Source organism: Camelus ferus, chromosome 36, assembly GCF_009834535.1.
Source record: "Camelus ferus isolate YT-003-E chromosome 36, BCGSAC_Cfer_1.0, whole genome shotgun sequence".
In the NCBI taxonomy this organism is placed as follows: Eukaryota; Metazoa; Chordata; class Mammalia; order Artiodactyla; family Camelidae; genus Camelus; species Camelus ferus.
The window spans coordinates 21246123-21271127 of NC_045731.1; the positions used below are offsets into that span (position 1 = coordinate 21246123).

The 25005-nt window shown below is 42.7% G+C and overlaps 2 protein-coding genes and 1 pseudogene across 2 annotated transcripts in view; 2 read left to right on the forward strand and 1 right to left on the reverse strand.

Annotated features, from left to right (window-relative positions):
• LOC116661733 overlaps nucleotides 1–25005 on the reverse strand; it is a 708679-nt pseudogene that overhangs the window by 362670 nt on the left and 321004 nt on the right.
• The window catches only part of LOC116661734 (trafficking protein particle complex subunit 9-like), a 167503-nt gene that overhangs the window by 16603 nt on the left and 125895 nt on the right, over nucleotides 1–25005 (forward strand). The window contains 2 exon segments of the mRNA XM_032474262.1: nucleotides 3986–4045; nucleotides 7546–7731. Coding sequence (XP_032330153.1) covers nucleotides 3986–4045; nucleotides 7546–7600 — 115 coding nt within the window. The 3' untranslated portion in view covers nucleotides 7601–7731.
• Nucleotides 10433–25005, forward strand: part of LOC116661727 — a 91933-nt gene continuing 77360 nt past the window's right edge. Inside the window, 2 exon segments of the mRNA XM_032474240.1 lie at nucleotides 10433–13634; nucleotides 15630–15814. The gene's annotated coding sequence lies outside the window, so the exon portion shown is untranslated.

The window sequence follows — 25005 nt, forward strand, 5'->3', positions numbered from 1 at the left end:
CTGTCCATGGTTGCCATGTTACTGCCTGCCCGGGATTAGGCCGTGGAGGAGAAACTGTACTCATGGTTGAACTCTGATATTTCAGTCTGGTTCATAGTTTCACATATTCTGTTACATTAATAAGTTAAGTTTCTGGTTTTCTTGCATCAGTGTCTCGTGAGTTTGGTTAATGTGAAACCAGTCCATGGGAGCCCAGGTGTGCTGACGGTATAATTTCTGAGCACGTTGTGGCACTTCTACACGTGCAGTCCTGACTGGAGGATGTCCGCCTTCCTCACTGATTTCTCCCAAGAGCAGGGCCCTCTCCCATCCCCGGATGTGAGGCTGGGAGCTCTCTGAGTAGGCCAGTCAGAGGCAACCTCTTCAAATCAGAAAATGATGAAGTACCTGGAAGTGGGTTTAATAGATGAAAAGGGCTTCCAGGTCGTCCGATGGACTCTTCGAGGCCGTTTTTCGAAAAGCTGTCCACTGTGGTTAAGCTACTTCTTTGCTGTTGAAAAGTCTGGATTAGATGAAGGGATTTTAAAAAGCAGGAAGGAGTGATTTCAGGTGGTCCATCCACACTGGTGAGAAGTGATGGGTGACCGCCTGTGTGAGGCATAGACAGAGTCTTACAAGCTTCATAAAACAGCTTTAAAAACTCTGCCATCTGAGTGCACTTCATTTGGGGTCTAGTTCATCACTGGTCACGCTGAGAGGGCAAATAATTGATGATGGCAGAAAGGACACGGAAGCATCAAAAAGGTCTCAGTCATGTTCCCTGTTTAAAGGATGTGGCACAATGTAATATATTTGAGCTGGTTTTTCACTGAACAATTTTTCGTGTTTTCTGGGACTCCCAGCTCCCGAAGTTTCCACGCAGCTGCATGTCCCCTCACTGCAGCTCTGTCAGCACTTGTCCTGGGCTGACGTGGTGTCACGGGGAGCAGGACGGTCAGCGTCCCCGGCTCCTCCGAGCTCCGTCTCCTCATCCGCAGTGCTGGGCTTCTCATCCGTGTCTACTTAGAAGGGTTGCTGAGAACCACACGTGATGGTTGTCAGGGGTGATTTGTGGTTGTCCCTGTGTTTGACATATAGTCAGTATTTGATAGAAACACATGTTTTTTATTATAGTTCTGGCTTCTACATTGCAGTGGTTTTTAGTCTGCATTTTTTTATAACTTTTTTCTTATTTTTAAATAAGCACTTTTTTGGGGGGGGGGATTACTGGGGATTGAAGCCAGCACATTGTGCATGGTAAGCAAGTGCTCTACAACTGAGTAATACCCACCCTCCTTGTCTTCACTTAAAAATAAATATTGCAATACACAAAATAGCTCTTAAACACCATCATGGGACCTATTTTCTGTATAGACAATTGAATACATATGCTATTTCAATAAGAATAAATGTTGGGACATACCTTTCTGAATCTGTTTACTTGTTTAAAAACGATAATAGCTAGTGATAAACACGAGTCTTGGATCCAGTACTTCTTAGGGTCTGCTTTGACATCATGGGAAATTACATTCTACAGAGAAGGCAAATTGGGTCTCGTTGATATTTGGATGATTTAGCAGATGATCAAGTCTTTCAAAACTTGACAGTTTTGTATTTTAAACTAACTGCAAAGTTATCTTCTAGAAGTTGGAATTCCTAAGCTTGTGAAGTGCTCAGTAATTCAGTGTGTATGTGTTTGTGTCTGTGTGAACGTGTTTGTGTGTGATTTCAGGAAGGTAGAAATAAGTTCCATGTAGCCCTCTGATACCTTCCTCCTCCAGTTCAAGATGTAGGCATATATTTACACAAGTAAATTGATATTCTTTTGTCATTTGGCATATTGGGGAATAAGAGGTTCTCATACTTGTTTCAGAAGGGTTGGGGAGCATGAGCTTAGAAAACGGGAGGAGAAAGAGGCCGGGAGGCACTTCACACTCTGTGCAGGATTTGAGGAACAGTAGCTTTTCTTTTTTCTTCTAAAGCAAACTGGCGCTGAATTGTAACATACTATTACTCAGAATTGCTTTTCTGATCAGATACAAGTGCCTCAGAGTTTTCAAGGCAACATGAATGATGAAATCCGTTTTAGGAGTTATCTTTAAAGTAGTGTTAATTTTCAAGTAAAAGGCTATAGCCTGTTCTTTCTTCGAAGGGTAAAAGACGTTCTCATTGATCCAAGTGCATGATCAATGTGCTTAGTTTCTTTGGGGTTTTTTTCTTTTTTTTTAAGTGCTTGTTTCATTGTGGTTTGAATGAATGTTTAAAATTTCTGAATTTTGTTCTTTAGAACATGCTGATTTATCAGAACTGTTAAAAACCTGATTGATCTTTCGTCTTTGTTTGGAGGGGCACCCTTTTGATTTCTGTTGTCTGTTAAAGAGGGAAATTCTTCCTCTAGCCTGCAGATCATTAAGTGAATGGTTTGCAGTGTGCCTTTAAAATTCTTTGAATGCTTTGAGCATGCTTGTCTAGTGAATTTTGAATTGACTCATAGTAATGACTTTGCTTTGATTCTGTGGCTTTTGCTCCTCTCCGCAAGAATTTGAATTCTCTGTTGCATTTTGTATACGTGTTCTTAACAGGGGAAGAAATTTTACATTTTTTACAAAGGTGGGTTTTCCTATCCCCTCTGAATGCCTTCTATAATTGATACAACAAAAATCTGTTATTGCAGTGCTTAATTATTTCATAAACTAATTTTTGGCTTAATCAGAAGCAATGAGAAAGAGTGATAATAAAAAATATGAAAACCTTCCTTCCTTTGAAGAATAGAAATGAGGTGGTCAGGCTCACGCATGCTTTGTGCTTGACACACTTACTTTCATGTCATTGTGTATCATGATTCGGAGATGGAGTTGCTTCAGGTTTTATAGATTTTTGTTTGAACATTTTTGTTGAATTCTTTCTCCAGGCTGATGTTTCCTGTTGGGTTTGTGGAAAGCGTAGAAGGGAAACAAATTCTTTGTTTTATTTTCAGGAGGCCTGAGTTGCTGATGAGAAAAGAGTTGAGGGTGGGCTGAGGAACAGAGTGACACTCCCTCTCCTCCCGGCTGAAACTGATGAACAATGAAATCAATTAAGTGTATCAGTATTTGACCAATAGAATTCAGCGAGCCCAAACTGGCAAGTTATGCCCAATGGAAAGTACTGAATTCACCTGCAGAATTAGGTGCTTTGCCAATTAGAAGCAGCTTAGAGCAATCAGAAAAATTAGTTCATATGATGAGATATAAAAGAATGTAATATCTTCTATTTCTGAAACTTTTCTTTGTTAAGTTGTGTAGAGCTAAAATTAAGTTTCAAGCGCCAGGAGTTAAGAGTCTGGGTGGTTCTGTGGGATCGTTAGTCAGGGATGTGTCTAGATCCTGCTAGAGTGTCTGAAGGTGGCAGGAAAAGACCCAGGGCTAGGATTTGTTATCCTAGGGTGTCCTCCATAATGGTTCCATAATGGTTACATGTGGGAGCCCAAGATTAGGTTAACAAATTGTAACAGACCCCAGCCGCCTGTCAATGTTCAGAAGAAAAATGTGTGCTTAGTAACTGCTTTGCAAGCAGGAGCCTGTGCATCCTCACTCCTGTCTCCTTGCCTTAAAAAGCAGAGACAATGCTTTGCTTGCATAGTTGATGCTTTAGATAGCACTCTGCTCATTTCAAAGCAAGGACCCAGGCCCTCAGCTATAAAAGCTGGGCTTGTGTGCTTTTAGATAGTCTATTATCCCCAAAACAAGGACCTGGCTGGTCTCGTGGTCTGCTTTGTAATTCACATATCTAAAGAATGTATCTTATTCCCCTCACCCCATGACTTCCCTAAAGATACACTAAGCCTTTGTACTCATTGTGGATTCTACAATCTCTGTCTCCTCCCGTCTTTCCTCAAGTTCCTACTTACTATCACACAACTGTTAATGACTTTTTCCTTTCGTTATACACAGTAAATATAGGAGCATTTGAGAGGCTCGTGGAGTTGGCTCCCTACTCCTTCTCTTTTTCTGGACTTTTCCCACAGAGTCTTGAATAATCATTCCGTGTCGGTACGACTTCTGCCAGCCATAACCCACAGTTCCAGGTGAGAATGATGCAGGCTTTATCTCTCCTACCCAAGGGAGAGAGAGAAGAGAATTGAGATCTGCTCCCTTGTGGTCCCTTCCTTCCCCAGGGCCACTCCAGTTCACCTGCAGCCTTCTGGCCTCTGCTGTCAGGGCCTCTGTCCCAGGACTGACTGCAGCCATTTTTTCCCTTGCCAACATTTCCTGTGCCTTTCAGAAGTTGGTCTCTTCTCTGCAATTCAACCCTGGCAGATGTGATGGTGGTCAGCGTGCTGGTGGGCAGTCACCTGGGGACTCCCAGGAGCCATGCTGATTCTCCTGAGTCTCTCATTCGGGGTTACAGAACTGTCGAGCACCGGAGGAAGCCCATTCACGTGAGGGCAGCGCAGCATTGCATCACTTTCATTTTATTTTTGAAATTTCAGTGGAGAAATTATTTGTAGCAAACTGTTCCAGTTTTTTGGCTGACTGCTTTCCTCACCACCATTTCCTTGTTGGATGTGGTGCTTGTTTTAAGAACCAGGTTTCTTCTCTGGTTATTTCTAGCAGGTGGGCTTGCCGAATCCTTGATCTGCATTTGAAGCAGAATGCTTCATCTTGATGTCAAACTGATTTTCTTCATTCTGAATATTTCGTATACACTCAGCAACTGTTTCAAGTGAACTGCTCTTGTCCAATTTCGGTTAACTCACATTTGCTGATCTCCTGCTTTCATGCTGAGGGCAGTTTCTTCTTCCTGTAATAAAAGTTAGCAATTTGCATCTACTATGGGAAGGTACTGGCCCGAGGTGCTTTTGTTCTTAACAGTTTTAATACAATTCACCCATTAATATTTACACCGGTTTTTACTCTATGCCAAGAATTGTGCATCCCAGTCAATCTTAGAATATTTTCATCCTCCTAACAGGAAACCCCATATGCATAAGCACTCATTCCCATCTTCCCCATCCTCCCCCAGCCCCAGGGAGCCACTCTTCTCTCTCTGTGGATTTGCCTGTGCTGGACATTTCATGTAAATCGAGTCAATTCATGTAAATGGAACCGTCTATTGTGACTGACTTCTTTCACACTGAGTAACGTTTTCAATGTTTGTCCACGTTGTTGCCTGGGTCAGTACTCCATGCTTTGCTATTGCTGAATAATATTCCACTGTATGGCTGGGCCCCTCTGTTTACCCATTCATCAGGTGATAGGCATTTTGGTTGTTTCTTCTTTTTGGCTGTGATGAATAATGGCACCGTGAACATTCCTGTAGGAGTTTTTATGTGGACATTTGTTTTCAGTTCTCTTACGTGTGTGCCCACAGAGCAGAATTGCTGGGTCATTCAGAAACCAACTGTTCAACTCTCTGAGGTCCTGCCAGGCTGTTTTCCAAAGTAGCCACGCAGCGTTACATCTCACCAGCAAGGGCTGCTATCTCTGATTCCTGTGTGTCCTCATTAGTTCTTGTTATTCTTTTTTTAATTATAACCTAATGTAGTGAGTGTGAAGCGGTTTCTCCTAGTAGTTTTGACATGATTTCCCTTACAGCTAATGATTTTGAACATCGTTTCATTGTGCTTATTGGCCATTTGTATATTTTCCTTGAAAAATACCGTTTCGGATCCTTTATTCATTTTTTAATTTAGTTGTCTTTTTTGTTGAATTGTAGGAGCTCTTTTTTATTTGGAGATACAAATTCCTAATCAGATAAATTATTTGAAAATATTTTCTCCTGAGTGTTGTTTTTTTCACTTTCTGGATGGTGTCCTTTGAAGCAAAGTTTTAAATTTGATGAACTCAAATTTATCTCTGTTTTCTTTTTTCCTTGTGCTTTTGGGGCAATATTTAAAATCTGAGGTATTTTATTTAAAATTTACATATAAAATATCTTAATTTTTAGGACCGTCCTAGGAGACGGGTGCTGTTGTTATCCCCAGTCTATGGATAGGAGGCTGAGATGCAGAAAATTTCACTGACTTATGAGTGTCAAAGCTACCCAGTGCTGTGGGAGTTCAGAGCCTCATGATTGTCCCCAAGCATCTGTGCTCTTCACCACCATGCTCCACTACTGCCTGGAATCGTTAATGAAAAAGTCTTTCCTTTTTTGGTTTCTTGTTTGTTTGTTTTCTCATTGGGAACCTCATCTCCTCATTTTCCTTTCGGATATCAGTGTAGGTTTATTTTAGGTCTCATGTAGGCAGAAGAATTGCTATCAGTTAACTTCTTTATTACTCACTCTCCGGTGATGATTGTTGCTATTTGACCTAATCAAGTCATGCTTAAGTCTTTCCTGCTCATGACACTGAAAAGAGTCATGACTTACAGAATGCTCAGAGAAGAAAATAATTGATTGATTTTATTTTGCTACCCAATCAAACCAATCAAATAAAAACCCCGGTGTTGACGCAGACGGTAAGCCCTCCAGAATAGGGTCACTGTCTTCCTTGTGTTTCGTTTGTTTGGTCACAGTGTCTGGATAGTGACTTGCTGTCCAGCAGTTTTGTGAGGATACGGTGTTCGTGAATCATTGTAAGGACAGAATTTTGACAACAGACTGTATTGGTCATTTCACGAGGGAAAAGATAATATAGAAATACTGCTCAGATCTATTTTAAAATTAAGTTTGGAATGTTGAGAAGAGTTCAAGAAACCATACAAAGATCTTTTTCACTTATTTTAGATCTATCTTAGGCATATTATGATTACATAGCAGAGTAACTTATCAACTAGATTTGACAAGAGGGGTGTATTATTGATTATTTGTTTTAGTTGAAATATTCTACCTGGGAAAAAGTAATCAGTGCCCATAAATGAACAAATATGTTTGTATTTCTATGTAACATGGGAGCAGACTTCATATGTTTCTATATAATATATATGACTGTGTGTTTTAATCTGTCTGTCAGTGTATTTATAGTTTTTCAGCAATGTTCTAACTTTAGAATTCTTCTAAGAAAGTCACCCCCGATTCTAGCGCAGTTTGTACTGTGTATCCTGTCTTATGCATGGGATTCCACTGTCTCCTCAGTGAGGAATTTCCTCCCCTACTGAGGTAGTAGCAGAGTTAAAGGAACTGTGATTTCTAGGCCTTTGCTCTCCATGTGTTTGCATTTGGCTGTCAATCGCGATTTTCCATTTCTTGAGTTTTCATTGTTCAATTAGAATTTTTGAAAATAAGTGTTAATATGTTGTATTTGTCTCCCTAGAAACTTGATGTGTTTGTGCTTTTCAGTTTTCAATTTCTTAAAAATGTAAATGCACTCTTGTTTTTAAGTAGTCCTTTTTCACTAGATATTTGTTTACCTCTTTATAGTTAAAATACATTTTTTTCCAATGAATGAATCGGTGTGCATGTTTTAAAAGATACCTTACTTTTTATTTTCCTTATTATAACAATTATATTCATTCTAGAGAATTTAGAAAATAAGGATAAACACAGTAATAACTTAAAAATGGCCTCTAATCTCACCTAGAGATACAGTTGTAAAGTTTCAAATTGAGAATTACAAGTCCTCTCATGTTGTTCTTCTTTTTCAAGATCGTTTTGGTTACTGAGACCCTCGAATTCCCATATGAATTATAACAGCAGCTAATCAGTTTTTGCAGAGGAGCCCGCTGGGATTGTGATCGAGACCACGTAGAATATACGGATCACTCTGGGGAGCACTGCCATTCCAAGAGCACTGTCTTCTGATCCAGGAATGTACGTGGCGTGTCTGTCCAGGTATTTAGGTCTTCTTTAATTTTTTTTCAGCAATGCTTTGAGTTTACAGAATATTATTTTACTTTTTTTCTTTGCCTTTATACTGAGGACAAGTGTGCAAGGTACCGGGATCAGAAGTGTATTTTAGCCCCTCCCGTTGCTGCCAACATGGTCGCTGCGCTCTTGCTTTGCCTTGTGTACAATCTTGCACAAAATAGGACCTCAGTAACTCTCTCTTGAATGAATGATTATATGATTGTAGGATGATGCTTGAGAGTCCTTGTGATTTTTTCCTCCAGCCTTTCCCCAATTCTTAACTATGCCCTTTCTCTTCCTAAACTCCAGCCTGGGTTTCAGCCTGCCTGTGGCATTGATTTTCCCTATCTGTAGACTCTTCCTTTCACTGGTTCACGATAATGTTACATGTGGGCTGTGGAAACTTGTCAAGAAAGAACAAATCTATTGCATGCTAGTATTTTTACAGTGTGGTATTTTTTATCGATTGAAATTAAATCAGGCTGACCCCCTGAGCCCTCCCGTGAGCTCTTTTCACTTTCCTACATCTGATACTGCTCTGGTTGCTACATGTGCCCTTCCCCCAGCCTTGGTTTTTGGGTTGAGTAAGTCATCATCAGTGGAGCCCTCTCTTTAAAAGATGAAGAGAACATTGGCTCCTTCTCCCTGGTTGGGGACTTGGATGAGATGAGATACCAGATAAAGAATGGAGCTCCACCTCATTCTGACCCCCGCTCTTTCCGTTCTGTTCTCCAGAGGAAAAGAGTACAATTCAACAGTATAAAGATTGATTGTGAGCTAATGAGATAGACAAGACAATCAATTATTTATTAAATATCCTTTCATGCCAGAAACAAATGTATTATACACACAAAAATCACACAAAGCATGATAATATCGTGCTTACAGACGTGTGTCCGAGTTCGAGTCCTGCTCTGGAGTGACCAGTCCTGTGAGATGGAGAACTGGTAGGTTGGCTTAGGCTCTCCAGGACTGGTTTTCTGTCCTGCAGAGATGGGGCTCGCTAGGCTTCCCTCCCCCGTAGAGGTGCTGTGGGGTGTAACTGTCACGCGTGCACAACTGCTCGTTCCTCGTAAGTGCAGGATAGCATAAATTTTGCGGTGATGGCTTTATGACTGCCCCGTGTAGACTCTCAGTGCTCCAAAGGGATGCCTTGTGGTTTGGAGATGGGATTCTCATTTCTGTAAATACCCAAGGATTGTGGTATTGGGCCCTGCTGATTTGAATCTATTCTTTAGAAAGTACATATTGTAGATATATTTTTCAAGCATGTGTGCTTTTTTCCTTTTATTATTTATAGTTCTACCCTCTCATCTCTTGGTGTGACTTTTCATGGAATCCAGGAAACAGTCCTAACCTACCTGCCTCTTCACTCTTCTCCGTGGTGGTTTTCTTCCCTGACTAGAAGAGGGTTTTGCACAGGAAATTTTATTTGTTCCCCTTTTCTTGGAGTCTCTCTTTCGGTCTGCCCATCTCTCACCTGCCCATCTGTCCATTTATCTACCCACTCATTCTTCTGACTTGTTCCAAAAAGCATTTCAGGCAGCTTACAGAAGAACAGATACCAAATAAACAGGTTAGAAAATGGGGCCAAGTTCAAACTGTGAGGCTAGGAGGCGAGCCTGTGTGAGGGTTGCAGCCGTGAGACACACACCTCTGCCCTGTGACTTATAAGATCGACAGCAAGAGTGTGCCTGAGGCTCCCAGCAGACACAGGTTAACAGGGTTTGTGGGAGATGCTCACTGGCTGTGAAATAAATAAGTGGCTCAGGAGAAGCCCAACCTTTCCAGCTACAAAGGCTTAGGAGAATATTTTGAGTGTCTTCCAAAATCAGGGTATTGCATTGTTTCTTTTGTCAGAGTTCTACGTATAGTTGGTTACATTCTATACCTGGAAATTTCTCCAGAACTCCTTACCAAGTGAGTGCCATTGCTCGGGAATGAGGTGGTTCTGCTCATTGACTGGGGTTGGCCAGAAACCGAAAATGACAGCTTCAAAGGAGCCTGGGATTTGTCAGTTATGTTTTGTCAGTGCTGTAGATTTCAGGAAATGCTTTCACACTTTCTCTCCATCTGAGGCGGCAGCGTGCTCTCTTAGCAGCATCAGGAGCTCAGAGCCACGGGATGTTGGGGGCTGACTGCACTGCCGTCAAGACAGCCAAGCTAGTCACTGCAGGAGTGGTCCTTTCACATAGTGCATTTCATGTTCTATAGTAGAAGGTTTCAACAGGGAGTTAATTAACTGAGTTAATTAACATTTAATAAATATGAAGCTTTGATGAAAAGACGGTTATAGGCAGAATATAAGTTGTGAACACTTTGAAAACGGTTTCATTACTGAAATTTCAGTAGGGAAGATACACAGTTTATCTTATTTATGCCTCTCTTTTAAAGTAACAAAGAAACAAGACAGAAAAGGCAGAGGATGATTTCTGTTATTCCTCTCGGCTTGCAGGTGCCCTCACATCCAGTGGCATCCATCCAGACACCAACACTGACACTGGCCATGCTCAGAACTGCCTCAGCCCTGAAGACACAGGTGACAAATAGAAGGGGGCCGCGCCCTGTTACAGCAGGTGCTCTCACTTTGTGGGTCCTTATGTAACTGCGCGGTGTTAATCAGGATCGCCCGTTCTACATTGTGTGGCGCTGCTGCAGTGTCTCCTAGTTATTTGTTTCTGTAAGTACTCGTGTATTATTCTCCAATGTGTGGTACTACACATCTAAAAATGCTTTTTTCAGATGAAAAATAATGTATATTTAATGCAATAAGTCTGAAAAAAGGGACAAAAACGGCTATCCAGGTCCCACTAGTCAGAAATAATAATTAACACTTTAACATCTACTTTCTGTTCTTTTCATCAGTGTGTATCAGCTCTGTCATAAAAACCAGTGAGCACTCTGTGCCTGTTTACTGTGTGGAGACCTCCATTTTCCATTCGGCTTATTACATGTTTTTCTACAATATTCTATCTCCCCTGGCATGATTTTTAATGACCAGTATAGCATTATGTCTTGTGGAGGCATCGTCCATTTTACTTCGGGCTTAAATAAACTTTTAAATTCCAAGTGTACTTAACTGAAATACTGAAAAGAGAACTGTGGTGGTACCGAAAGAGCCCTACCTCCCTTCCCCTTATTTCCTGAGTGTAAAAGCTGTTGCCAATGTGGTGTATATATTTCATGACCTTTATGCCTATGACATATATATATACCCATACATACATACATACATACATATGAGAAATCTATGTATATGTGTGTATATATTCTTTTTTGAAAAATAAGGCCATACTATATGTTTTCTGCAGCTCGCTTTATTCACTCAGGGGTATATCATAGACGTCCTCCCACTCCAGACTCACCCGGTCCTTTCAGATAGAGTGGAGGGGTCTCCTGATGTGCAGGTGTGGTCTCTTGTGCAAGGACACCTTTGGTGGGAGAGTGCTGTGGACAAGGCCCTGGGCCACGGGGAAACGCTGGCCCCCTCAGTGCCCACAGCTCACCGTGATTTACCGCATTATTGTCTTGATGGTGGACACTTAACTTTTCTCCATTTTCCACTGTCAGAAAGGATGTTTGACTGGCATCTTTCTTTAACAGACATTCCTGTGATCTTGTATGAGCATGCCTTTAGTTAAGTCTTCTGGAAATTTAGTCCCTGGATGTGACATTTACTTTCATCACAGGCTACTTTCAAGTGACTAGAAATTCCTTCTCCAGTGTGGAATGAGAAATGTAGAATTACTTACGTAACCAATTCTCTATCGCTGGATATGATTTCACTTCAGCTTTTCTTCCCACCAGTGTAAACAGTATATCTATTTGAACTGATTTTTTTTCTAAACGAAACGATTCCTAGAAGTGGGGTTGAATCAGTGTGTACACACGTTTTTCAGAGTTTACATATCCATTGACATGTCATCCTCCAAAAAGGTCGCTCACAGTTTTTTCTCCCACAGATGGACACTAGCTACAATATCTTTTAAAAATATTTACCAATAAGATGAGCAAAAGTGCTTTTTCATTGTTTTAGTTTGCATTTGATGACCAGTGAGGTATTGAGCATTTTTCACTGATTAGCCATCTGACTTTTGAAAAGTGAATGATCCATTTTGTCCTTTGCACAAATTTAAGTGAGGAAGCTTCTTTTTGCTTTGTGACAGCTCTTTGTATGTTATGAACATTAATCCCTTGTCTTCATCAACATCTATCACAGAGTTTTTCCTTGTCATTTCTTTCGTTTCATTTTGTTCAGTAGGTTTATTTTTGTTGTGGCTCAAAATATTCTTAAGATAGTAAATGTCTTCCTTTTGTGTTTTATCTTTGTTATTATTCTTAGAAATACTTTCTTATAATGGTATAAATCTCTTATGTAGGTTTATTTAATGTCTAAGATGGAGATGATAATAGTACTTGTTATAGTGAGGAGAAGTTGAATTAATGTGAGCAAAGAGTTGTATTTGCTGTTATTAGTATTTTAATATTTACATCACTATCTGTAATTATTTTTGTGGTCATTATGACAGGAATAGAATTTGTTCTTTCCAGGTGATTCTCTGATTGTCCCAGGACAATTATTGAATTCATACTTTGCTCTTTGATTTGAAATCCCACATGTATAAAATACTTATGTACACTAGAGTCTCTTTTTGAGCTCATGCTTTATTTCTGTCAATCTTACTTCCTTACTCCAGCGCTATATCTTACATATTGTAAAAATTAATTATTATCTGACAGTGCGATTTTTTTTTTGTTCTTTTCTTCCATCCCAAACTTTCTTGGCTATTATTATGACTTTATTATTCCTGAAGAATTCTAAAATATATTGTTCAAGTTAAAAAAAAATCAGATAAGAGTATTCATGGGATTTTTATTAAGTTTTGAATTATTTTTAGGAGAACTTCCATATTTACAAAACTGTTTTCCTCCATGCAATATGTTGATGTCTCTACATTCACACCTCTTATTTACCCCTCAGTACAGTCCTGTAGTTTTCTCCATGTACAACATGGGCATTAATTGTGAGTTTATTCCAGATTATTGTTGATGTTTTTGTTAATTTTGTAAGTGAGAATTTTTTGCTATTATATTTTTTAACTGTTTAAACTGACACCTAGGAAGGCAGATTCGGTTTGTAAATACTCACTTTGTAACAAATCATTTAAAATTGTAAGTATTAAGTAATTGTTCGAGGATCCTTTCTTTTGTGTTTTTAAAAATTTGTTTCCAATATTATCAAAATGGTCATAGCTAAGAAGTATAGGTGTGGAGACAGATGGAGAGAGGTAGTGTGGCTCATGTACAAACTCTGAGCACTTTTATGGCTGCATTTAGGCTGGAGAAGCCCCAGAAGAGCCCACGTTAGACCAGGGGTGGCTTTGTATGCACTTGAAAGCCAGCTTTCCTACCTTTATGGTGAAGCCTGGTGGGCGTGGCAGGTAGATGATCAAGGTCTGATCAAGGTCATTGGCTGCACAGAGCACTGTGTCTGTGAGAACTGGAGTCCATCACCATGGGAAATGCTTGGTGCCAGGAACACTGCAGGGGAGCTGGGGAGTCTGTGTGTTAAGGATTTTCCAGTCCTGGGAGTGGGAAGATCAGACTCTGCATTCAGATCTGAGTTTGAATTCATCCTCTCTTGTTTACTGGTCCTCTGACTTTTGTCAAGTTATCTACCCTCTTTGAACTCCTATTTTCTTGTCTCTCAAAATAGGAGAATTACGGCCTGCTGCTAGAGTGTTTGATCAGGATAAATGATTTGTTTCTATAAGATGCCACGTACAGTCACAAGCTCAGTGAGAAATGGGCTGTCACCTCTTCATCTGCAACTCAGTGCTCGACAGGACATCGGGGCAAAGCCAGTCCGTAATTTGTTTGTGATGCAAGTAGGAACAAAATTAATGTCTTGCCTTTCCCTTGCAGTATTCTTACTCCTTTGCTTCATTTACTTCTTTCCTCCTTTCCTTTCCCCTCCTCCACCAAAAGATCCTGAGACTCTCTCAGAACACTAGATTCAAATTACTTTAAAGGGTGTCTCATCCTCATGAAATGACAGTAACTTAAAAAAAATCTGTACAGATCCCAGACGTCATTGTATTTGATTTACACACACACACGCACACCCACCCACACACACAATCAGCCTACCTCCCACTTGCTGAGGGAGAAGGACCAATTTTTCTGAGTTTTCATTCACTGAGCGTGAGAGCAAAGTCTCTTACGCAGATTTCACCTTGCTTAGCGCATGGTGTTTTTAATTGGATTTCTGCTTTGTGGCCATAGAACTATTCTCCTTATAGAAGAGAGGATGTGGAGACATAGACATTCTGCTGAGATATTGGTGTCAACATATTTGAGTTGGAAAGGACTTAGGACAGCATAGAGTCGTAACTTTTTATGGGTGAGAATTCATGATAGTGTAACTTGGACAAGAACCTAGGTCTTCTGTCTTCGTGTCCACGTGGATGAAGAGGCAACAGGGCGGGAGATGGCAGGGATCCTTCTTGCTTGAGTTCCAGGGTCTTGCTAGTTTTCATTGCTCAGCTGCCTTTAGTTTAGGTCCGTGTGGCCTCTCATGGGAAGGTCACTCTGTCCTGATAGACTGAGTTTCTAATCAGCAAAAAGGTCTGGACCCACTCATATTTCCCAGAGTTTTTCTGCTGTCCTGCTGACAGTTTATATAAATGATACCTAAGAAACTACTGGATATAAAATCCTTATTGTTATCATTTGCCCTCAAGTTCCATAGGAATGGGGTGCTGTCTCAGGCTGTCTAAGGCTAGATCTGAACAAAGATAGGGTGATAGGCTGTGCTGCTGGACCCTCCCCAGTCATAAGGGATTTCCACCTTAGTTTTTAGAATCAGACAGACGAGTTCAAATCTTGCCTTTACCAGTTATTAGCTTTGTGAACTTGGGGAAGAAACTGTACTTGTTTGTGCCCAATTTTCTTTATCTGTAAATAAGTTCAGTATTTACTTTAGGGTTTTTGTTTTAGAATTGAATGAGCTAATTCCCTCATTTATACCGAAAATACTGATCGCGTGGTTCTATGCTGGTGCCTTGGTAGAAGATTACTAAGGGACTCAGCAGTGAGAATGCAGGTGGGGGACCCCTGGATCATAGAGCTTATATTCCAGGATATGCTTGTAAAAGACTGGATGTGCAGTGGATTTTTAGTAAATGTCCATTCCTTTCCTTATCCACATTGATTGTGTATATATCTTTGTACAATATATGAACAATTTTTTATTGCAATTTAAATCTCTTTGTAGTAATTAAATTATGTAGCTATAACAAAATACGTGAAATAAAATGATTTGTCTTTTATTTTCTTTTCAATATGCAAAACAAAATAAAATAGAAAAGAAAAAAAGGTTTTGAAGGAGTAGAAATAATTTTATTTCTGTGGAATCAATTCCCTATGTTAGGTTTTTTAGTTGTGTTGTTAAACAGCATATAAAATTGATAGGTTGTGACTTCAGTGTTGATAGCTAGGTGAGTGTAGTTTCTTTTTGTGGTAGTCTTTGATGAATTATTTGCACTAGATCATAAATGATGTGCATGTTACATATTGGAAACGAGGAAAGAGTGGAGACATACTACCTCCAATGCAGTCATCTTGTTACCAAGTCGAAACTCGTACTGCTTGCTGCATGACAGGCCAATAAATTGGGAGATTGAGGTGTTGGAGCAAGGAATAGTGACTTTATTTGAAAAGCTGGCAGACCCAGAAGATGGCAGAATGACATGCTGGAGAACCGTCTCCCCCAAGTCAGGAATCAGTCCGCTTTTATACTAAAAAGGGGCGGGGATGTGGTTGGTTGTTGCAAACTTCTTGCGGTACGAATTGTTTCTCCTTGGAATTCTTTGTTCTTGCAGCTGTCCACGTGGGTCAAATCATGGTGCCCCTCTAAAACCTCCAAAAAAAAATCAAAGTTGATTCTCTATTTTGCAACTTGCCATCTCTATATAAGTGCAGAAGAGTTAACATCGTGAAAGATCAGAGCCCGGAGAATAGGCTCTCCTGGATATTTCAGGCTAAAGGCAACTTTCTTTTACAAAAGGTACAGAGCTACCAAGTCTGAGCCTAGAAAACAGCAAAGGTTTAAAGCCAAAGGAACAGATCTAACATGCAGTCAAATTTATTCTTTTCTATTACAATTTCTTTTTCCACCTCATAAATAATTTTAGTAAGAAACATGAGCAATTTTTTTACTTTTGCTTCTTAGTAACGGATAAGTGGGCCAAATACATTTATGAGAGCAGGGATGCTGTGCGGGCATTGGGGTCACAGCAAACTCTTGTTGGGGGTGGTCGACTCTGCAACATGTCTGATGCCCCGTGGGTGTTGGTGAGGGACCCCATAACCAGGGGCTCTCTTCAGGAACCAGCATATGGGCATTGACCTCTGGAGACCTCTTTTTCAGCTGCCGGAAATTTTTTCAGATACTGTGACTGAAAAACCACTTCAGCTGGTGATAATTAGGGAATAAAGGAAGAGGAAAAGGGCTTGGATTAGATTACAAGAGAAGGACAGAATATCAGGGAACCTGGGGGCTTGGCAGTGGGTCCTTGGGAGAGAGGGGAGCAGAGGTGGGGAGGGGCACGGCTCTGGAACCAGCTCCTGCACCTGTCCCAGGGCCCAAGTCACACAGCTTTTAATTGGCCCAGGACGCTCTCCTGTCTGGATGTCACCCTGGGCAGAACCTTGAGAATCGAAGGTAAGGGGTGGGCAGCACTCACCTAGGGGATCACTGAGGACTTAGTTCAAGTCCACGGTGCCTTTTCTGGTCATGTGTCTTCACTTGCCCTTTATCTTAGGATCTGAGAAGCAGGAGCAAGGAACGCAGGGAGAGATCCAGTAAGACATCTGACTGTGTTAAGAGACGACAGTCATAGCCACACCGGGAGCGAGGACACTTGCAGCAAAGTAAAACGACTTCACAACTATTGCATCAGAGCTGCCGGTGTGAGAGAGCCTAAGCCTGTCTCAGAGTGCAGGGGACAAGCAGAAAGGAATGGTAAATTTCCACTGACAGTTGAAATTTTGTTAAATAGCCTGCTACTGTTGCTTGTATCACTTGAATGAATGCAGGCATATTTCTATGGGCAATTATGTTCACTCAAACCCACCAGCCACTCTTGCCCCCATCGGGGATGGGCTTTCTCAAGCCCAGTGTACCTGCTGCTTGGGTGGGCCATGCTGCGTGTCCTCGCCTGGGGCCGGGCTGCTGCAGGGCACTGAGTCCCCGAGGCACGGCCTGCGAGACACGACAGGAACACCTCTGCTCTTGACTGAGGGCCTCCGTTTCCCCCTGCAGTGTAAGAATGCTGGTGACTGAGTTAGAAGCATGCTTCAAAGCTGTCCGTGTCCTTGCCATCCAGAAGCAGAGCCTGGGAGCTTCCGAATTTCTCCAGAATGGGGTTTACATTCATCTTCGACAGGTGAGTTTATGTCCTTTTACAAGTGGAGGAATTACTGCAGTTTTCCTGGAACTTACTCACCACTAGTCCATCTGATTTTTCTGTGCTAGGATTCAATATGGCATGCTAAAAATTCTGGAGTCAGATCTTGAAACACTGATGAAGAGGATTATTTTATTTCTTTATATGATAGTATTTTACTTTCAAAATTCAGAGTTTTCAGTTCTTTCAAAAATTTTTTGGGGGGTTGGAGAAACAACTTTGCTCTTACCATCTTTGTGACCTGTTGCTATATGCCTGTCACCTGTCTTCTGTCACTTGTGAGGCGGTTCCATTTGTGACCCTGTCCGGGTTGTTCATGGTATAAAACATAAAGTCTGTAAAAGTACAGTCCCTTTTACTCCGAAGACATTCCACAAATACTACTTAAATCTGGGTGTGGTTTTAAGAAGACAGAATCATTAGAACATGTACTTGCAGGTTGCTAGTGCAAAATCCCCAAATCAATAGTCTAGCTCAACATCTAAAATCTTTCTAATCTACCTTGGATTTGTATGGATAGTTGAAGCAGTTTGCTAAGAACTCAAGACCAGGGTTAGAATACAGGCTGGTGTAGCTCAGCAGGTCCTCCCAAGCTGATGCTCTGGCAGAGGGCAGGTCCTAGGGGAGAGGGCGTGTCCTCCCCTCCCTGAGCTGACAATTTGATGGCAAAGACATTCATCAGGTGAAGAACTTGGAGTTTCTTCTAAGAACAGTGGGTTTGAAAACAGTCCTAAAAGCGTGGGAGTGACACAATCCCATTTGTCTCAAGTAGGGGAGAGTGGCTTTGGGGCCACTTGGGAGACTCGTGAGTCCAGGTGGGCAGTGTTGGTGGCTTCCACTTGAGCGGTGGGATGGTCAGCGGGTAAAAGCGAACAGATTGAAGGCATGTTTAGATGGTAAAAAGGAAAGGATGAATGATGTCTGTGAAGGTAGGATGGAGTAAGGAACAGGTTTCTGGGTGGATTAATGAGGTAAATGATGGTCCTGCTGTGCTCTGAGGAGGGAAATCTGTAGAGGGAGTTCTGGGGGATAACTGATGAGTTCAGCTGTGGGTAAAGTGAAAGGCTGTTAGATGTGTGGTTTGGGAGCTCAGGTGAGAGCCAGTAGTGAGTAGGGGGAGGGGAGAGAGACTTTCAAATCAGTTTGTCTTGTGAACATACAAATAAGGATGAGTAATGACACACTTAAAACCTCTATATTCTGTATTTAAAGCCCAGTAACATTTTGCTATATTGACTGCAGAGGTTCTTAATTTTTTTTAATAGAAATAAAATAAATAGAAACAAAATAGTGGAGTTAATGAACATCTTAGAGTTGATGTGTGTCCTTGTATGTATTTTCATACCTCATCTGTTTATAACCATAATCTACAAAAAGTTCGCTTGCTTAGCATAAGAGTTAAACAGAGGGACGTGACACACAGTGTTGGGGCTTGAAGCTGATCTTCTCGGGCAAATTATGTCACCTCTCTGTGCCTTAGTTGCATCTTCTGTGACTGCCCCCGGGCCCCTCATCACAGCTGATTTCCTAGACTAGATGTTGGGAGGGAGGCTGCTGAAGGGAATAAGAAGTGGCAACTTCTAGGGATATTGAAGAGAGAGACAAAAACAGATTAAAGCCGATAAACTGAGTAAAAATACCCTCAAAAGAGAAAGAATCCCGCAGTGTTTTGAGCCCCTTAGCGTAAGGGAAACAAAATCAGGTTGAGCCAAAGCTCTTGAGCATGTGAGTATTGTGGGTGGGTGGGTGTCATCAGAAAAGGGTTGAGAAAAGGCCTTTTCATTTCCCTAGACGTTTCCAGTAAGGATGGGGAGCAGAAGAGAAAACCCCCTGCTTCACAGTGGAAGCTGCTGTTTTGTGCAAAACTGACCAAAGTTTGGAGACCAGTCATCAGCGGTGCTGGCAAATGAAGAGACTTCGGGATTGGGTGGGGACACTTGCTGCGACTTTCAGGTGACCTGCTGGCTGGGTCTGTATGGCGGGCAGTAGGTTTGCAGGGTGACCCGGGCATAAACCCTGGCTCTGAGGCTGCTGGTCTGACTAGCAAACCTGGGCACCCGCAGTCCTAATGGGGCAGCTCGGGATGTGGCCTGGGACACCTGCTGAGCTGAGGGCGAGAGAGGGCTTCCCTGAGGGGGTGTCATGCGGAGAGTGGGAACGTGTTCCTGCAGGGGAGGAAGAGCCTCTGAGCAGGGTGCTGGATGCACAGGCAAGACCAGCCTGAGCACGGAGGCTTCTGGGAGCCAGAAGTCATACAATGGCCCGAACCGCCTTGTTCCTGCGAGACTGCAGGGAAAAGATGCTGAAAATGTAGGCTAGGGTCACACCCTGTGGTGTTTTATGAGTGACAGTAAAGGACTGGTCCGGCAGGCAGGAGAGAACCCTGTGGGCGTCCCAGCTGGGGCGTCATGCCGGAGGGAGGAGCAGAGTTATAGACTTTGCCACTTATTAGCTGTGTGACTTTGAGCAAGATCACCCCACCTCTCTCTATATATATCTTCATCTGTAAAGTGACAGAGTGACAAGCTCGTGTCATCAGAAGGCTTAGTTTAGCTCTGATCCTCTTTGTCCAGTCCTGTCAGTGCTGCCCTGTGAGGTTCTGCAGCGGCTGCTCTTACCCTGAGATGGGAGGGCCTAGAGGGACGTTGTAGTGCCCGAGGGCAGGAAGGGGTTGCTTTAAAAGCAGACATGTTGCCGCCTGCAGCTGCAGGCCTGCAGGCAGTTTGGTTGAAGGTCCTGCAGGGGACTTTGGAGGCCTTAGGTTGTGGAGAGTACTTTGGACGCCTTAGCTTCCTCTTAAGTCTTGTTTTCCCTTGCGGACCGGATTTGCCTTTGCAGATTGATGCTGAAGATTTGGGCTTCTAGCAAAGCTGTTTTCAGAGATGGGTATATACGTAAAATATCGTATAAAATAAAATGATTTATTTAACGTGTGGGACTTCGCAGCTGTTGGGAACAGCTCTGTTGTCCTGGTCGTCACGGAGGACACCAAGGGTCAGCAGAGCGTGCGGGAGGACAGGTAGCCTGCAGTGCTGCTGCGGGGTGTTCTCCCGAGTAGAGCACTCTGCTGAGTTGACTCTTCTCTGAGTTTGGTTGCCAGATGAGCAGACAGCAAATTAATGAGTTCTGGTGGGATTGTATAATGACAGGAAGAAAGAGGAAACCGTAGTTTTTCCAGACTAAAACACGCTTTTGTTTCCTGATCCAGTGTGTTCCATTACAGAATTGATGAGTTCTGTCTATTCTGGGACTTCATTGAAATAAACGTTCAGCCTAAATGTTAAGAGTTATGTTTTATTTGGCTGGAGGACTCGAGCCGGGATGGCAACCTCTCAGATCACTCTGAGGGACTGCTCCCAAGAGGTAGGGGAAGAGCTAGGATATATAGAAGTTTTACAAGAAAGACCAGGTAGTTGGAACAATAAAATATTGCTTGTTATCTAAAGAAAACCAGATATCTCAAGATCAAGTATTTAGTGCTTTTCTATGTATGGGAGGAAGCAAACATTTGTGTCATTGAATTCATCCCTTTGGCAGGTACCTAGGTATCTAGGGCCAGTATCCTGTCCTTTCTTACTCTGAATCCACTCAGAGGGCACCACTGTGAGTGGCTGAGAGGCTGGGCTGCAGGCATGCACTCGCTGGGGGGTGGCAGCAGCCGCTGATGACTTGGTTTCAGCATTCTTTGTTTACTGACATGGTTGCAGTATTTTCATTCACATTGTAGTATTTTCATTCACGGACTGATTATGGATAATCTGCAACCTTGGAAAGCAACCGAGATGGAATTACTGCAGGTACCTTCTACTTTAATAAGCCGTGTGCAAACATAAACATGGAGGAAGCATACATTTGGATTTGGTGGTGTAGTGAAGGGTGACTGCACATTACAGGAGAACGCAATGCAGAATTCCTTAAGTCCACGTTTCTTTTCTGTTGTGGTTTCTGAGAACAGTTTATGGTAATTAACCAACATTGACAAATGGTGGCACACATTGCATTTAAGAGCTGGCCGGCTGCAAACTTGTGTATTGGACAGGTGGAATTCATAGGCAAGTGGTCAGGTGGATGGGAGAGAGATGGAGCCTAAGCCTGGGCCCAGATTCCTGTTTAAATCACCATTTCCTCACCATACGGCCTTGGACTAGAATGTAACCTCTCTTAACCTGTTGGTGAATCTGTGAAATGGGCATGATAATATTCGTTTCTTCCTGGGATTGTTGTAAGTTCTAAAGAGTATTGTAGCACACATGAAGCACTTAGCAGTGTTCACTGTGTGTGGCCGCCCCGCTTGGCGTGTGTCAGAGCCGTAAAGGCAGCATTTGTCTGTTGAGGATGCACTGGTAGCCCCTTGAATATGTTGTGAATTTGGTGATTTCCTTTAATCTTGGTAACTCTGTGTGCCATGGGCAGTTATTTTCATGGACAGATGAGGAATCTCAGGGTAAAGAAGACTGTGTAATTTGCCCAAAGTCAGACCATAATTTTGGGTGCATGGGCCTCGGTTCAGCATGGGCCCCAGGGCCTTCTGCCCTCTCCGTTCAGCACCAGAGCCAGATGTGTGGTCGGCTGTTTCCCAGCCCAGAATATCGGGCAGGCCGCAAGACACACCTGGCCCTGCGCTGCTTGAGCAAAAACTCCGGAGGAGAGGAAGTTACAAAAGGGATAAACATAAAAACAGATGACAGCAAACTGTGATCAGCACTGAGAAGGAAAGGAACACGCCTCACAATGCAGAGCTGCGAGCTTTCCCGTCGGGGCTGCTCTGGGGGCGTTCATCTCAGCTAAACAAACTCTGCTGCTGCACCAAGGCAGGAAGGCAGGGAGCGTGTGGCCAGGTAGACAGGGCCTTGTTAATCATACTCATTCCCCATTAAGCTGCAGCTGTCACGGGCACTTACCTAGTAAACAGATGTCTTCCATAATCATCACGCACTTTTCTTGGTAGTTTTATTGCCCCACCTTTGAGATGAGGTCATTGAAGCTGGGGAGTTTGCTGCATGCCCGTGATCACCATGGAAATACCCCCACTGGTCTTTCAACCTAGACTGGTGTGGCTGTCATGTCCCAGCCCTGTGAATGGCATCATGTTGCCTCTCCCAAGCGGCCCAAATGACTGACATTGATATTCTTAATTCATAGGAAATGGTATGTGACAATAGGAGAAAAAGGTATTAAGAAATTGTTTGGAAAACTAGAACAAAATCCAATTCTTCCCCAGCTGGGGGAGCGTACCCTGTGTCACTCACCCCACTCACTGCGTGTCACCTCCTCCCTGCCGACTCCACGTTCAGAAGCCACTCTGAGTCTTTGAAGAACATTTTGCCTCATGACATTGTTGACTAGGACCTGCGACCTCTCTGTCCCTGGTTAACTCTCTCTTGAAAGCCATTTAAATTTCTTGCAGGCTCCTCCGCTCAGATGTAAGAATATCCTCTTTCGACTTCTTGATGCAGCTCCTTAATGAAGATCTCGTGAAGGAAACTTAGTCAAAACCTGGGAGGTATGCACACAGTGACTGCAACCTCAGCACTTTATGAAGTTCAGAATCAGATTTGTGGGTGACTCAGGAAAGGCTTTTTTATGGTAACAAGGGGAAAGTGAAAGGATGCAGGCTGTGTGAGACTGAAACATCTCGGTCCCAGCCAGCAAGGCACCTGCGTTCAGGATGGTGTGTGGGGAGTGCAGAGTTCTCACAAAGAAAGAAGTGTTGTGATGGGAGGGAGGACAGTTAGGTACTTTACTGTGGAGGGAAAAAGTGGGTTAAGCATTTCCTGGTTGAACAAGAGGATTGTGACATGATGTGCTTGTATTTTGGAGAGAAGGGTTTTGTGGGGACAGGCCTAGGGAGAACGCTCTGTGGCTGGGGAGTCAGCACAACAGAGAAACACAGAGAACCGGGCAGACCCCAAGGCCCCTGCTGGGGAAGAGGCTGCCCGCCAATTCGAGCCCTGGGGGCGGCTTCTGTCCCTTAGCTGGGGCCTCAGAGCTCCCTTCACAACCCAGTCCTGTTGATACAAGGAAAAAAACGTGAGGCATGAGAAGGGCTGTGTCCCAGGCTTTGGTTGAGCCCCTGGGATGTGTCCCACCAGATTTTGTTCCTTGGCTTCGTGCAGTAAAGTATTCAAGAGCAAGCCAGTGTTGAGAAAAGGTAGATTTATTCACAGAGACACATTGAAAGGCAACAGAAAGGCCACGAGGTGTGGGGTTTGGGTGCTCAGATTAAAAGTAGGTACACACTCCACAGAGTGTGGGCTTTCTCCGAAGAGGGAGAGAGAGGGGTGACCGCGAGGTGGCGCTGTGTTGCTCGTTTTCTTGGGCTTGGTGGTTTCATTTGCTAATATGTAGAAGAACCAGCCTAAGGGCAAGGGGCTGGGATTCCCAGGGAGTTGGCCATTTCCCACCCTTTGACATTTTGTGGCTAGCCTTGGGACTGCCATGGTACCTTGGGGCATGATATTCACCATGTTACTATTACAATGGGTGTATAATGAAGCTCAAGCTCTGCTAGAAGTTAAATCTCTTCATCCTGAGCCTCAAGGCCTACTGGGGGTTGAATCCTTCACCATTTTGATGTTAATTGCTGTGGCCTTCCTTGAATGGCTGTGCTCTGCCCCTTCCATCCTGTCTCACTGTGATGACACAGAGAGAGCAAAGGCCGGGCCCTGCCTGTGCTCCTGCATTTAACAGCGGGAAGTGTGGAGTGGGCTTATGATGACTCTGAGTGGTGAGAAGGATGTTTCAGATTTTGCCACGTGAGACATGGGGACCTGCCAGCAGCCATCACAGATTTATCTCAAGGGCATTATCGCTTGTGTTGTTACGGAAAGAACAGGCCAGCCAAGAAACAAGCACTGAGATTTATTATGCTGGCGGGCTCAGAGGGGCTCCTGTTCCGAAGCTCTGAGCACCTCCAAGACCTGCACATGAGGTTCTATAGGGTTAATTACAAGTAAGGGGCTATTAGCCAATAAGGCTCAAACAACAAAAAGCAAGGAATCAGTACACTGAAGCTTATGAATTTGGAACAGATCACGTTACTGACAATTGTTGACCTTGGATTTACGAGTTAGCTTATTAGCCCAGTAAACTGACACTAAACTTCAGATTTACGAGTTAGCCCAGCAATACTTAGATCAGTAAACCGACACTTATCACACTTAGATTTGTGACTTAGCTCGTTAGCCCAGCTGGGCTTTTCCTTCACAGTGTCACTCATCTTTTCTATATTTCTTTTTTTTTTTTAAGTATTTAATCCAAATTTAATATCAGGTTTTTTTGGAAAGAAATTTCTCTTTTTCTTTTCTTTGGGACTCTTTTGGGGGGTAGGTAATTAGGTGTATTTATCTGTTAGTGGAGGCCCTGGGGCTTGAAACCGGGACCCCGTGCACGCTAAGCACACGCTCTACCACCCCCCCATGATCTTTTCTTTTTGCTTTAGCTGCCAAGAATCTGACAGCTGAATTTCTAGTCGGCCTTTAACACTTGCCCTGACTCCAGGGAATCCATATTTATGACTTTACCTCCCCCTGGTTTCATTTAAGTATTGAATCTCCAATTTCTCTTCACTCTCAATTTTGCCTTTTTGTTGTTATGGTTGTTAAGGTGTGTTTAAAAAAATTGTTTAATTTCTCTTTTAGCAGGAGGCTGAAAGTAAATAAATATGTAAACAAACAGCACACTTAAATGCTTTTATACATTCTAAGCTGTTTAGTAGTTACTTAAAAACCGAATTGAATATTTAAAGTGATAACATTTTTAAATATTTTTAAATTTTTTATAAAGGTAT